Source organism: Vidua macroura, chromosome 1 (genome assembly GCF_024509145.1).
Source record: "Vidua macroura isolate BioBank_ID:100142 chromosome 1, ASM2450914v1, whole genome shotgun sequence".
NCBI classification, from domain to species: domain Eukaryota; kingdom Metazoa; phylum Chordata; class Aves; order Passeriformes; family Viduidae; genus Vidua; species Vidua macroura.
The window spans coordinates 103,191,730-103,207,518 of record NC_071571.1 but is presented as its reverse complement, the minus strand read 5'-3'; the positions used below and the strand labels follow the sequence as shown (position 1 = coordinate 103,207,518).

At 39.8% G+C, this 15,789-nt stretch overlaps 1 protein-coding gene across 3 annotated transcripts in view; it reads left to right on the top strand.

The window, feature by feature from the left end:
• The window catches only part of MTCL1 (microtubule crosslinking factor 1), a 102,446-nt gene that overhangs the window by 72,882 nt on the left and 13,775 nt on the right, over window positions 1–15,789 (top strand). For all 3 annotated transcript variants that reach the window (XM_053988039.1, XM_053988047.1, XM_053988051.1), the window contains 4 exons: window positions 513–743; window positions 2,300–2,488; window positions 8,533–8,700; window positions 11,661–11,915. In XM_053988039.1, coding sequence (XP_053844014.1) covers window positions 513–743; window positions 2,300–2,488; window positions 8,533–8,700; window positions 11,661–11,915 — 843 coding nt within the window. The remainder of the gene's footprint in view (window positions 1–512; window positions 744–2,299; window positions 2,489–8,532; window positions 8,701–11,660; window positions 11,916–15,789) is intronic.

The window sequence follows — 15,789 nt, the reverse complement described above, 5'->3', positions numbered from 1 at the left end:
TTGCCCTTCCAGAGGCATAGGGAGATATAGCAACTGTGGACAGATTGAACGTGTGCCTGTGGGAGGAAGTTGTAAGGCAACATTCCAGGTCGTCTGAAGGGCAGCTGTGGTCCCACCTTGTACAAATGGCTGCAAATGCATTTAATAGGTGTGATATGTGCAGCAGGGTGGGCTGGTGGCTCTGCTGGGAACCTGCTGCAGAGATACAATCAAGAGAGGGAGCAAAATATGAGTGGTGTAAAATGTTTAACCAGCTTCAGAGGTCTTGTGCATCTTTGAAGTAAATATCCACTTCCACAGCAGGTTACTTTCATATGGTTATCTAAGGAAAGCTTATCCTCTAATTTCCTCAGCAGTCATAACTGCTGAAGAACTTACTGAGCCAAACTCAATAGATGCTCACTACTGATGAAAATTAGAGATTTCAGTTTGTCTCACCCAATGAAGTACAAGTCCTGGAGACTGCCCCAGGACAACCCCCTGTTGACATGTTGCCTGTGATTCCATTAAAGCTGGAGGAGGAGCATATGCAGACCCTGCGGAGAAAAGACTTGGAAGTGCAGAGCTTGACTTTGCAGAACAAACTGGAGGAGAAGACCTGGAGTCAGGAGAAAAATCTGCTGCAGCAGGAACTCAGGCATTTCAAGCAGGACACCTTTCTCCTGTATGTCAAACTGAAGTGGCTACTGAAACACTGGCGGCAAGGCAAGCGAATGGAGGAGGAAGGGGAAGACACATTAGAGGTAACTGTCCTACCTTAAAAACCCAGATGAGTACTGGGATATCCCTTCTTTAAGTGTAGACTTGAAATGTGATGTGGCACCAGCAGCTTTCAAATTGCACATATATTGAAAGGGGATTCAAATTAAACATGAAAGTTGGTGTTGGCTTGTGCTGAAGTAGATTCTGCATGATGTGTTACAGATCATCCATCTTTAAAGTGAAAACCTTAACTAGTACAAACAGCTGGTCCTGAAATACTCTCACACAGTAAATGAAAAATTAATTAGGTCTCAAAGATATGACTCCTGAGTAATTTTTGAAAAAAAAAAGCACATTAGCAAGGTGAGGGAGTCAAATCTGTTTAGATGGATTGAGTGCTGTTGTTTTTCTCATCCTGTGCACAGTGTGTCCCTTACAAAGCCTTCAGCAATACAGATGGAGGGAAGCTCTGTTTCTGTGTTGGCAGGAGAATTATACAGCTTCATGTGGGAACTTACGGTGAATCATCCTCATTTGTTCCCCTTCTCCATACACACGTCTGTTGCCGTCAGCAGCAATACGCCAGTCGTCATCATGGTGCTTTTCTAAGTAGAGGCTAAATCAAGATCAGGAATTTCAGAAGTACATAACAACGTGGAATCCCCAAGCTGACACATCTTAGCAGGGGTGTGGTTACCAGCCAACATGCATTGTGAAGGAAGTGTTGAGTTGCACACCTAGAATTACCATTTGCTTCTTAGCTAAAGAAAAAAAAAACTAAAATGTTTTCCCGTTCTGATATTTTATACTAAATTCTTGAGAACAATAGATTTGTTTTACAGGTTCATACAATTCTGAAGCCATTTGGTAAGCAGCAAAGTAATTTTTCTCAGTATTTCTGGTCCTTTTATACCTAGTGTTTTTCAAGGTTTGCTGCATTTGGCAGTACAAGTAACCTTTCAGGTCTGATCACAGTGTGCTTAAGCTGAATACTCCAATGTTTTGTATTCTTAGATAAAGGATGGATGAACATCTTTGATTCATCTGTGGTGGTAATATGAGTCAGAAACAAGAGATGAGTAGCTATTTAGAAATAATTTGCTTCTACTTTACTTCAGCTGTGTTAATTTGCTTCTGTGTAAATTAGCTCATCTTCTAATACTAAAAAGCTTTCATTTCTTGACTGTTTGGATTTTTGACTGGTTAATTTATTACCAGCCCAGCTTTATTGGAGACATGTTTTGCTCATGCTTTGTAGAAAATAAAATTATAGATTTGGATACTTCCTAATCTCCATTACTTTATCACACAATACACCAGTGTCTTGTACAGTTCTTGATTCATGTGTGATAGATTATATCCACCATGTGACATTAGACCCATCTCAGTTGCATAAATCCCCTGTTACAGGCCTGCATAGTGGTATGTTCATATATGCAGTAGGTGATGTATCACCCAAAGATCAGTTCTGTGGCCTGAGTTGAAATCAATATATGCCACCACAGAGATGCAGTCCCTTCCCTTAGTCCTTCAGTAGATTTCAGGCCCCAGAGGTAAATGGCAAAAGCATCTTCCTGTGTTCCCTATTTCATCCTAGATCGAGCACCCTGAGGCCCTCCCAGACTTTGGCATTCAGTCTGAGCAGAAGGCAAATGATGCAGAGCGAGAGGAGGAGGAAGAGGACGTTGTGTTTGCACTGACAGATTTCTCCCAGCATCCCACCACAGAGAGCACTGATCATGGACCACAGCTGCAGACTGCAGAATTACTGCAGCAGCAGAAGCAGGTACGACACCATTTATGTATCTTGCCCTGGGAATGGAAACTCTGAATTTTCCGAGAGAGTTCTGTGCTCCTGTGTTAAATCACCTAGAATCATACTTGTGTAAATGCTTCTAGCTACACAGTAATTACAGTGGATTTCATCCATTATATTTATATTTAAATTTAATCATGAGCCACGTGATTACTGTTCTTCTGTTGACAGATGCTATCAGTGAAAAATCCTATTTCCTCTTGTGGCTGTTTGCCCAGAAACATCTATCAGTATGTAATGGTTTGCAGAATTTACAGGCTCCTCTTGTCTGAGCACATCTATTGTACTCTACTGTCAAGCTTTTAGCAAGAACATGTGATTTTGTTTCCTTGAAATAATTTAAGAAACTAGCACATGTATTTAATGTTTCCCTTAGAGATGATGGGAAAACAATGTAAAAATTCCTTCCTGTCACTGTGCTTGTTTTTAAAAGCCTGAAATCAAATCATACTAACTTTTCTCTGGCATCTCCTGTACCCTGACTGTGTGTCAGAGCACTGCCATATATCCTAGTTTTTTTCTTTGTACATTTACTATACTAACCATCCTAACAATACAAATTAAAAAAAAAAAAAAAAGACAGATTTCTTATATTTTTTTAAATGAAAACCATTCATATTACACCAGCCTGTTACATGCATTTATTTGCAATCATAAATAGAATGGAGCAAGAATTCTATGTGAAAATCAAATTCAGGGGGAAAAAAAGTCTTCAGTCTTTATGCCTGATGTCCCTTCTCTATCCAAGCCTTTGACATGGGAGCCTGCTCCACAGGGACAGCTCTCAGGTAAATATGTACTCCCTATGATCATAATAGTTAGCTGGAGTCACTGCAGGCCTGGGGATTGTGTCTCTTTGTATCTGAGCTCTTCATCTTGAATTCCCCAGACTCTCATGATTATGGACAACATGTTTACTAACTGCCTATGTGTTGCAGCAGACAACAGGCAGTCTCTATCCTATGAAAAAGATATTCTCTAACTATTCTTTTCTGTGAAGTGTGCTACCAAGTTACTATTCATTTGATTAGTTTGGCATTTGGAAAGGTTCTGACTTGCTGGTCATCCAGACCCATCACTGTCTTCCTCTTAGCAAGCTCTTCGCTGGTAAAAGGCTGTAGAAGGCCATGCAAGAGATGCTCTTGTACACATCATCTGACTGCATTCCATCTGTAGACTGATTTATTCTGGAATTAGTAAAATAAATATATACCAAAATGCTGTTTCTTTACAAACTCTGTCATATGCTAACTTTCCATATAGAGCTCTTAAAATAACCAAGAACATTCAAATGAATTATGTACTCTTTGAAATAATCATTGCTTAGACATTAATCTCAGTTAAGGTGCCAGAAATGGGCAGTACATTGATTATAATTCATTTTTATATACATCACAGCAGTTCCAGCTAATCTTGCTTGAAGAATTGATCCGTAGGAACTGACCACATTTCGGTACTCCCCATGATGATAAATATTGCATGATATCCAAATAAACTTGTCATGATAAAGCAGATTCCTTGCTCCCCAACCAGAAAAAATTGTTATTTTGACACTGAAAGAATGAATAAGTTTGCTAAATATTTCTCATTTTAAGCACTATTATTTTTTCTGCTTGCACATGCTAGGACATCTTCCCACAAGCACTGCTGTGCTGAAAAACACACAGAGTTTTGAGGGGTTTTCTGCAGGTTCCTTAAACCCACAACTAGAAAAAACACTGTTTATACAGGGAATTTGGAATGATTGGTGCAGCTGGAAGTCTCCAAGGTTTGCACCTGCCCAGAAGAGCCCAAAGTTGCTGGATCTGCCTGACAAGTTCCAATATGAAATGCATCAACACATACTTCGCATTAGGAATGAAACTTTTAGTTAGTCTAGGAGTGGCTGAGATAACTAGGTCAGAAAAAAGAAAGGCCTTATGGTAACCTGAAGTTACCCATATTTATTTTTAACATTTAATGTTAATATTTAATGGCTAGTGTTTTCAGACTGCAGTCCTGCTGCTGACTTTCTTACCCTGCCTGGAAAGTGGAATTGTTTTAAGAAAAATTATAAACCCAAGGGCCATAATTTCAACATGCAACTTTTAATTTTATATTGCTATGATTTGAGATACTCAGCTGGCTGAAAAATACACCAGTCTGCCTTGTCTGGGATTTTTATTTGGACACTGTGTGGAGGGATATAGGCAAGGCAGAGCAGAAAGGGGAGGACAAAGGTAAGCTGATAAGAGGCAGAGTAGATCAGGAGTCTGAGAGGGGTCAGTTCATCTTTCTCTGCATGACATTGTCCCTTGGCTGGTAGCTGGAGGACACAGCAGAAAGTGTCAGGCAAGGTTAAGAGCCAGGCTGGAAGTTTGTATTTAGGAGATAATCAAGCAAGTTGGACTGGTGGCACAGCAGAGGAGAACAGCCTGTGGATAAAGGAAGAACTTTGTTTCAGTTTAGTATAAAGGGTGGGATGCCTGTTAGATGATGTAAGATAAGGGAATAAGGAGTAGAGAGTTTATCTGTGGTCCAGTGGAAAAAGCATTAAAAAGCAATACAGTAGTGTTGTTGCTGGGAGGCGTGTCAAGAATTAGATCTCTTTTTGCTCATATAATGTTTGTTTCCAAAGCTTAGCTAAGAGAAAAGCCCAAAGGAATAGTCATTATGCCCTGAATATACTGAAATAGGTTGCACCAAGATCCAGCTTATCTTTTGCCTAGATCTGCGATTAGACAGAAAAAATACATGGTTCTGGTTTGCTATTTAGGCTCCTGACCTTGTGCTTTTAATTTACTGCTCTACTAAGCTGCTTGTAATACCAGCCTGTGGCTAAAGTCTTCAGTGAAATTCTCAAGGGAAATTCTCAGAGAAAAGTGAATTGTGATTGAAAGAAGAACCAAACTGCAAACTGCTCTTGTCCAAAACTTTTCTAGACCAGATGCTCCTGTTTCTGTGGTTGACTCAGCTTAGTAAATGCTCCATTGTCCTACATTGGAGGCTACATAAAGGTTTTGTTTGTTGTCAACTGTTTTTTCTATAAATCTAGAGCTGTGGATACAAGTCTTTAAATTTTTATAAAGCCTTTGTAACCATCTTGTCTTAATCAGTGAGATTCCTCTAAGCTTTAAGTTTTAGAAACAGCTAAGGTGTTAAAGAGCCATCTCCTTGCATGGAAGACTGTCCAGAGAATCACAGCCATGCCAAATTTCTGCTGTGCAACATGCCTGAAAGGAAGGGGAAGACTATAACAGTACTTGTTGTATATTTACAGGACTTAGTCTTCTGGATAAGCTGTTTTGCAAACAAAATCTAAAGCATGGCTAGATGTAAATGTATTTCAGAGCACATTCTCTCAAAAATACTTTCTTTGTTCTCCAAAGTCACTCCAGTTTGGCAAAACAGAAAAAAATAATTTCAGACTTCTCCAGCTTCAGACTATAAATACAGAGTCATGCAGAAGAGACTTCTCTGCAGGAGTACAAAGTATGTAACCAAAATTGGATTTATATTGGCAAGGTAATTATAATCCCAGCAAGCCAGGGGGCACCTGGGATACTTGTCTCATAACAGTGACATTGATGTAATGCTTCTAGAAATAAGAAATGCCCTCAACACTGTGGGCTACAAACCTGCAGTGAGGCTCTTTTGTTTCCTTTATGTACTAGTCCATATCTTCTTTCTTTGCAAACCAAATTTTATAGGACTCTAAAATTATCAAATATATGCACGGGAATGAGAGATGTAACTTGCTTTGGTGTCATTTGGTTTTATTTTTCTTCTGTCTCATTTCTCTTGTGGAGCCTTTTGACTGCTTTGCCAGAGAAAGGTTTGTACAGCACACCAGAAAACACAGAATGTGGTTCTTGAATGGAAGCACTTCACAGACATTTGGAGTCGGGGTTTTCAAGGAGGATGAGACCAGATTTTGATGTGTTCAATACCCAGCAGCTCCTGTTGTGACATTAAGGGCAAAAACTTCAAAGGAGCTCTTATTCTGATTATTACACAAGGGGCTTGAAATGTTTGGAGAATTTAGCCTTAATTAGGTAGTAGAATGAAAATGCATAGTGGAAACATAAAATCTCATTGCATATTGAATAGTAGGTGATCTTATATGCATGATGGAGAGTGCTGCTGGATAGCAGGAAACTGCTAATTGGCATTAAATGTTAATGGAATTAATTCTGCTTCTGTGGGTGCGCTTCTTGCAAAACCCCATCTTGTACACCATCACTTTTCATTAACCCAGCCAGATAGGTGAGTCAGTGAGCACCTGCAGTCATTTCCCTACATCTAGCATATTTTTGCTGATGCATCAAATGGCTTGGAAAAAGTAGACCACGTTTGTTTGTTTTTTAAAGAAAAAAGGCATCTTGGCATGTATGACTGGCAATTACAAAATAAGTGAGGTGGGTTCAGTGATGCCAAAAATTTGATGAGCATATGAAGTCAGCTTAGTTGTCTCATAAAATTTAATAAGTATTGCCATTGAAAAAAGAACATGACAATTATTTAGATTTTTGTGTACTTCTGTTTACTTGACTGTCTTCAAAGAAGCCTCCATGTAGTTACTTCATGAAAAACCAGATAAGAGGGAATGCAGGAAGCCTTCACTTGGGAAAAAAACATAAAAATAATTCAATTAGACTACCATGCAAGGATGGAGACAACTAATTTGAGTTAGGCCTTCCAAATGGAGTTAACACATTCATGAGAACCAGGTAATTAAATACTGAATTTTTTGAGTAAGCTTTCCCATTTTTCTGCCCCTTGCTGTGTCTGCCAGTCAAGTATAATTTTCATAAAAGTATTTCTAGTGAGGATAACTCATCAGATACAATCTCTGGTTTGTCCCTGGTGTTTGAGAGGCTCATTAGGAATATTTGATTTAAATTTTGGACAAAAATAATAATATATTTCTGTTTTCTGATTCAATGACTGCAAACAAAAAATTGTGGGAAACCTTTTCTTTTACTAATCCAGAATGAATATTTAGAAAATGTTTTTTGATATTTAACATTAAAATGGCAGGTTTTGCAAGTGCCCAGGGAATGTGCAGAAGGTAAATGCCAAAACTAAGGAAAAAAAATAGATTTGAGTAAGAATACGTGATGTCAGCTCTGGGCTAGACTTTTAACTTAGCTCCACTCTTGGCTTCTGGCTACCACAAGAGCTCCGACAACATTTTCAGTATGGCCAGGACACTCTCAACAAGACATGAATGGGGTTTGCTCTTTGATCCCCTCTGCAAGAGGGAAAGTGGCCCCTCTCTGGCCCTCAAGCCTTTGGTACCAAGAAGGGTGCTGCTGCAAAGCTAACCTGGTGCAACTGCCTGGCGTGGAGCAGGAATATGAAGTACAGACTACTGAAACACCTTAGCAGAGATACTCAGCTCAAAGCCTCACTGCATTTTCCAAAACAATTTTATCTGAGAATACAAAAAGCATTGAAAAGTTATCCCCTTTCTTTCTATGTAGTTTACAAATATTTGGCATTTGATACGGAGCAATGACTGTATGTGTGAGACAGACATGTAACTACCCAACAAACTTCAGGAATGAGACTCTAGCTTTGGTTTACAGTATTAAAAAAAAAAGTTATTAATTATGTCCTCAGTCCAGAAAGATGCTCAGTGCCTTTTTCAGAGTAACTTAAGTATCTTTGGCTTTCAGGAAGCATCAGCACTAGGGCTAACGAGAAGCAGAATCATAGAATCTTTTAGGTTGGAAAAGACCTTTGAGATCATTGAGTCCAACCATAACACTGCCAATTCCACCACCAAACCACATCCCAAAGTGTCACATCCACACATCTTTTAAATACCTCCAGGGATGGTGACTCAACCACTTCCTGAGCAGCCTGTAGACAGAGAAGATATTGCTATTCTTAGTTTTCTTGTGCAAAAGTTAGCCTAGGCACTTTCTCTTCCATGCAGTGGACACACAGTCATTTTTCATCCTAAAAACTGAAACTGGGGATTAAAGCCAGCATCCGATGACAGCATTTTGTCTGCTTTGTTGTGTCAGGCAAGTGAAAACCGGAAGCTCCTGAACGCTCTGAAGGGTTTGCTGGATGACTTCCGCTCGGAGCTGCGGGACGAGGAGCGGGAGCGCCAGGGGCTGCAGCAGCAGTATGCCCTGCACAAGGCAGCCTGGGAGGTGGAAATCACTGAACTCAAGTGTCGCCTCCAACAGGTAACGTGCCCTAAGTCCTGTAAAGAACAGCTGAGGTGCTTAATGAAACAGGACATTTATGACAAACTGAAAAGGGACTTTATTCATGCATTTTATCCTGGTGTCTAAAAGCCCTCACCTGAAGCCTGATCAAAGCTTTGCTGCTTGAGTTGCCTCTTGGATTTCCAGTTGTCCTAGCACAAGGACCCATGCAGTGGGCACTGCATGACGTAGGTGAGAACAAAGGAACTGAACCTCTTGCTGTATTTTCTCAGCAGAGTTGGGTGGTGATGTATCAGCTGTGGTAATGAGACATGTGGGTGTCTGTATTTATTGGAGAGAAAAATGTCTTGTGGTTGGCATGCTCACAATTAGTTCATCACTGTGCCTTGGTATGTAACAACTGCAGTATTTGATTTATAGCAGAAAAAAGAGTGATTCAACAACACTGAAGTGGCAGATCAATATACTGATATTAAACCAGCTATTCAAAGCCACTGGTTAGTGATGGATGGCATCCCCATGAAGAGAGAGTTCTTGCTACCTGCCATGGGATACTGTTAGAAGTATTTGTGTAAAACCTGGTGCCAGGTGTTCCAGTGTCATGTATGGCAGTTCACAGGAGATGTACTGTTTCTGAAGCAGCATGAAAACAAATCAGCAAAAAACCCACAAGAATTTATTTCCAAAGCTGATGGCATAAAAGCTTTTATTTTACACATTGAAGAAGGAAGGGGTGGGAGAATTAGTACATTCTGATCTTGAGAAAAATCATCGAGCTCCTCTTCAGAAGGAAAATATAATAAAAATATTCACTGTTGGAAGGGTGGTACATTTAGAAGGATTTACTAAATTTTAGAGGTTCACTGTGACACATAGAGCTGAGATGTGAGCACTGCTTTTCCTGTCCAGGTACTGCAGGCTGCTTTCCCAGAATGAAGGAGGCAGCTTTCATTTTTAGCAGAGTCTTCTCCCAGAAGATTCAAATTCTTAGTTCCGCTGCTTCTCAGTGCGCCAGCATTTCTGAACAATGAAAAAACTTGAAAAAGAAAACAAAATCAGTTCCTGTTTTGGCTCCTTCTAAAATATCTTGGTGACAGATTTACCTTGAGATGGCAACAAAGAAAACTTAGGGAAAGTCTGACCACAGAACTGCCAAGCTTTCCTACTTTGCTTTTGCATGGGCAATAAACATCCAGGCTGACACTTTGGCTGGTGTTTGGCACCAGGATGGTGCTGCCACTCCTGCTCAGGGGTTTCCACCCTTCCTTCTGGGGCTTTTACCAGGCTCTTTGTTACCTCCACTGCTCTGCTGGAAATAATATATAACATTTGGTAATTAATGGGCAATGGGTGTTACTTGTTAGGGAGTTAGTGTTAGGGACCAAACCCTGAGTATGCTTTGAGCATTTGCATTGAGGACATGAGACCCATTAAGGATATGGGAGTCCCTCTCTAGGACTCTGACCAATGGTCCAGCTTCAGGATGCCTAGGGGGAATATAATATATCATATCATATATCATATCATGTGGTACACAGGTGTGAGAAAGATGATGTCAAGAGAGGATGCTGCTCTTTCAATTTTTTTTTTTTTTTGCTTGGTTGTTTGATCATTTGAAAGAAAACAACTGGACTCTGAAAATTAGCAGTAGAAGATGCCGGTGTTTTTAAGATTTCCCTGTTACTGCAAGTGGGTGTAACAGGATGTTCTCTGCAGCTCAGTACAATTTAAGTAACTCAGGCAATAATCTCTCAGTCAATTGTTTGGGGAGGCTATTCCAGAGACTAGTAAGCATCACTCCTGAATCCAGTCTGAAATTTCTTTGCTCAGAAAGTTTGGGCTTATTTTCCACATAGGGCAAGGTGAAGATGTTGTCTTTCTCTCTTGCTAGAGGAATATGTTTCCCAGCAGACCTGCTGCCTCTCATTTTTGAGGACAACATTAACTCCAGAGGTGGAAATGAGTTTTTGCTGCCTTTCACTTCATTTCACCTGCAGAGCTAAGGGACGGAGATATATCCCATTCTGAGTCACACACACATCTACTGAGCTGTCAACAGAAAGTCAGATTCCAAGGAAAAATTCTTCACTCACTTGAACTTCCACAAAACAGCTGAGCACTTTTTCCCTCTGACAACAGTCCAGCACTGGCCCAGCTTGATTAGAGAGGTTGTACAATCTCTGCCTTTGGAGATTTTTCAGGATCCGTCTGAACAAAGTCCTGTACAACCCATTCTGACCTCAGAGTCCATGCTGGAAGCAGAAGGTTGAACTAGAGACTTCCTGACACACCATGAAGCTTATGTTTTCCTATGAATTTATTGCCTTGGGCCAGCTCTTCTGAGCTGTTTAAGCTGACCCCTGATCATGAAATTGAAGAAGGGAGGGAAGGTGGCATCAGATAACTGCCCTTGAAATCAGTTCAGAGTCCAGAACCTCAGAGATGGGGGGATGATCTCAGTGCACCTACTGCTGCTGCTGCTAACACCTTCTCTTGTTGGAAGGCAGGAGAGTCATACAATAACACCACTGCTGAGGGTTGTTGTGGATAAGCCTCCTCAGAAGATGAATTCACTCTCCTTAGGTTTCAGGTGCACTGAGCAAGAGCACAAAATCAGAGCAGTAGCTGAGGACATTGTTCTGAAAATTGTCTCAGAGATAATGATAAGGTTAGAGTTTATCTCCATGTTTCCTTCATTACTGGTACCTGTATTCCCATCAGAAAATCATAACTGGTGCCTTAAGAGCACGAACTGGTAGAGCTTGAGAAGCTATTCCCTGTAGTTTTCACTGTCTTGATTTTAAAACTTTTTCCACTCTGAACATATTTGATCATTTATTGAGATCCTAAGATGTAGTAATTGCTATTATTATGCCATCATCTTTGTAAAGTTAGGTCTTTAACTCTAATCCATTGTCAGGCACAGGTTTTTATTGCAGAAAGTTTAACATTCTAGTAACATTTGACTTTATTGCCAGCTGGAAGGGAAGAGTGAGAATACCTCCGCAGAAACAGGTCTCGGTCTGGATGCAAAGGGAGCTTTTAAAAGGGAAAGAGAGGAGCACAAGAAGCTTCTGGCTGACAGTCACAGTGTGGTGATGGACCTCCGCTGGCAAATCCAGCACAGTGAGAAGAACTGGAACCGGGAAAAGGTGGAGCTCTTGGACAGGCTTGATAGAGACCGGCGAGAATGGGACCGTCAAAAGAAGGAGCTGCTCAGGCGGATAGAGCAGGTAAGGAGCAGTCAGGTAAGGAGTCACCTTGGGTGAGCAGTGCCTGTCTGAAAGAATGAGGCCATTGTACCATTACTACACTCAGGCCAAGCTCAAGGGACAGCATTAAGAAGCAGCACAGGAATGATTTTGCTTCCTTGGCTACATCAATGTTTCTCATGTTACGGAACAATTTATATACACAAGGGAGTAAAAGGAAAATGCTCATAATTCCTATAAAAGGCCACTTTTGAGAAATCAGCTCTAGGTTAGAGATCATTTCCTCATTTCAATTACCCTGGACAAGCATGGTCACATTCTGTTTGAAAGCTTTAGTGCATCTCTGTGCTAAAACACTCAACCCACAGAGTTACTCAGGGTTTGGTACACAACTTCTTGCTGAAAGACTCTGCTCATCCATGAATTTGCCACCAAAGATGCAGCTGCTGCAACTATTCAGTCTCAACTGAATTCTCTTTCTCTGGCAAAGGAGCAAAGGAGTTAACATGAAGAGCCCTGACTGATAACAACCAGTACTAAATTTATCAGTACTAAAAATTCAGAAGAATATTGGTCACATGAATTTTGTGCAAACCTCTGTTATCACTTGCAAATCTGGGAAATGCATACCTACCCCCTTGTTTTCATGCCTATCTGTATTTTCATCTGCTTAGTATTAGAGACAAATAATACCTAATGAATTTATTATCATCCTGGAAGCCACACAAAAAAATGAAATTTTATGAGGGGAAGTTAAAACACCATTTTTGACTGACCATTGTTCAGCTCTGAGTCATGCATTCCAGGAAAAGCAAGAGAAACAACTGAAATTGTCGGTCCTCAACTAACTGAATGCTTTCTGTCCTTAGGACATCAGAAATGGATGACTTGTGCATGCTCTTTAGAGAGCATTATACTTGAGGAAAGCACAGAGTGGCGTCACAAGTTTAAATCAATGAAAGCCCAGTGTATCTTCATGATCAATTTTTGAAAAGGATTCATTGTCTGTGTCTCATGTTCCCACATCAGGGCTGCAACAAGAAGTTAAAGAAAAGACACCAGGATGGAAATATTATGAGTACAAGACTAAACCTTGGTTTGAGCTGTGGCTATTAAACTCACAGAGAAGCACTTAGGAAAATCCCATGCTCATGTGGGTATTTCTAAAATCAATGTTAAAAGTATAGGTCTGAGTGCAGGACAGTGCCAAACACGAAGGTTTTATAGACGAAGAAAGGTGATTTTTGAGCTTCTAAATTTCAAAATATCAACAAACCATATTCTGAATTTTTTAATCTCCTATATATCTGAGGGGTTTTGTGTGTACTTCATGCAGCTTTTTGAGCTAGCCCTTATAATGCAACACAGTAGTGCATCTCCTAAGATAAAACCATCAGAGCCCGTGAGCCTTATTGCAAAACTCATCATGCAAAGTTCCTGGCTTGCAGAGTTCAGTGGCAGAAGGTGCTTACTTATTTCTCCACGGCTTGACTGGGCTGGTTTCTAACTGTTGGGCTGTAGTGGCCGAACTACCTCCTATGGATTCTTCATGCACAATGGCAATTAAATAACCCTCAGAAAATTTTCCAATATACTAAGGACATAGACAGAAACTGGTACCTCTTTGGGTGTTTATTTTATTTTTGATGTTTTTATAAATTGTGGGGTTTTAGGTATATCCTCAATAGCTTGAGGGACTTAACCCGGTTAAAGACTGCTTTTTCCATTCCCTGGGAATGGGGCACATTGAAGGAAGCCACAGAGAAATCCCTGTTAATGTTACCTAGCTTTTAATTCTCTTAAAACCTGACATAACCAGTGTCATCAGTGCTCTCAGTGTCATCCTGGGAGAGCCTACAAAATAGCTCTTAGCTAGTGCTGGAACTGATTTCTTTTGTTATGTTTCTGAAACCTCTGGGCTTTAACTATGTATTTACTGTGCCAACAGAGTTGTACACAGAATTGGCAATGAATAGGGGAAATAAAAAATATTATATCAAGCTAACTTCAGAGGACTATATGACCAGAAATAGCATTTGAAGTCTTGGCTACCTGCCTACAAAACTTCATAACTCCATCTTTGCTTATAATCAAACATTTCCCTGTGTGACAGGAAGCTTCCAAATATTTGCAAGCTTTTAGTTGAATATCGTCTCAGATTGCAGTCATGCCCTGCTTTATATGGAAACAATTAGTATATCTCTGAAGTCCTACTCCCCAGGGTTTTGGTGTGTGTATTCCATGTATGGCAATACACAGAGGATGAGGGGACTACACCACTGTGTTTGTTTGAAACAAAGTCCAAGAGAGAGCAGAAGCATGTGTGCCACATTTCATTCTAATGCTTTATGCCAGTCTGCTTTCACACAGCTCCTGAATAATACATGTATGATAAGAGGGAAGTCACACCAATGTATAAAATATATAAAGTACTTTGCTCTGGATGGTGATGGGAATACTGCTGGCATAGAAAAAAAACACGATGACCTACTTTCTTCAGAGCTCACAGTTGTTGTTTTTTCTTTTTAAGTACTCTGTCACTTCGTTTTCCCATAGAAAATCTCTCTCCCCTGTGCTCCTAAAGCTAATTGTGCACAGAACACACTGACAAATATTTAAACTCACAAGATCACCTGTATGAAAAGTTGTGTATTTAAAGGTATAAACACAAGGGGACTCAAAATTATTACCCATTATTAAAAAGTTAGGACAATATTTGTCACTTTAATTCTCCTGTCAGCTCTCTGAGGTTCAGGGAGTAAGGAAGTATTGGTACTGTTTTCTCATAAAGATTTCTAGAACATAGTCCTTATAAGATCCCTAAAAGTCTGAAGGGCTTGCAATTGGAGCTATCTATAAAGAAAGCATGTAATTACCATTTCTCCTTCCTTTGAATCTTGCCCATATGCTCAGGAATGGCCTCCAGGATCTCTTGATATATACCTTCCAGCCCCTTCCTTTACAGGACACCTCTTTTTAATGAAACTGTTTCAGATTTTGTACATCATGAACAAAACACTGAAGATGCATTTCCCTTTTTGTAGACCTGAATCAAGAAAAAAATCTCACTGTTTTCAGCTCAAGTGTACATTTATATTCATTTGGGACCTAAAATGGTTTGGTCTAAATTAGGCACTACAATGTCTGCTTATTTTTCCAAACACAATCAGCAAGAAAAATATCTTTTGTAGGTTCTCAGTTTCCAGGGCCCTAGTGAATGACTTGCATTTTCAGTTTATTGTCATTAATCTTAACATGCTGCTCTAGCAAAACATCAGAGTTCTTATCAGATTCCTGCAGTCATTTATCATGTTTGAAATTATCACTTACTTCATCCATCCTGTTGCATTTACAATTAAAAGAGAAATTGATCACATAATCTAATTTTAATATTGGTAATTTCACTGATGGTTTGCCCTCTATTCACCAGCTTTTGAAAAGCATAGAGCTAATGGCTTTGATGCCCCTTCTGTAAATACACATTTTCTTTGAACATGTTTTGCATGCCTAATTCATCCCTTTGACAATGCTGTTCTGTACAAATACTCAATTTTCCAGACATGCATTCAGGCTAGGCCATTTATAAAACAAAGCTTTTGGGTTTTTTTAAGCATAATTTTCCACCTCTGGAAACAAGTGATATACATAAAAGCACAGCCTTTGTGTTGCTGACCAGAAGAAAAATGTCTTTGTTTTGATGAGAAGGCAATTCGCTCGGCCTTCCATCAGCTTCTACTTGTACTGCTATCAAGATTGCTTTTAAATAACAGTCTATGTTGATTGGTTTCTTTAAAAACCAGATTAAAGACAGATGCATTATTTTGTATACACATATATACTCAGTGTGTATATATGTATACATCTAGATGTAAATAAGCAAAACTGTGCATATACA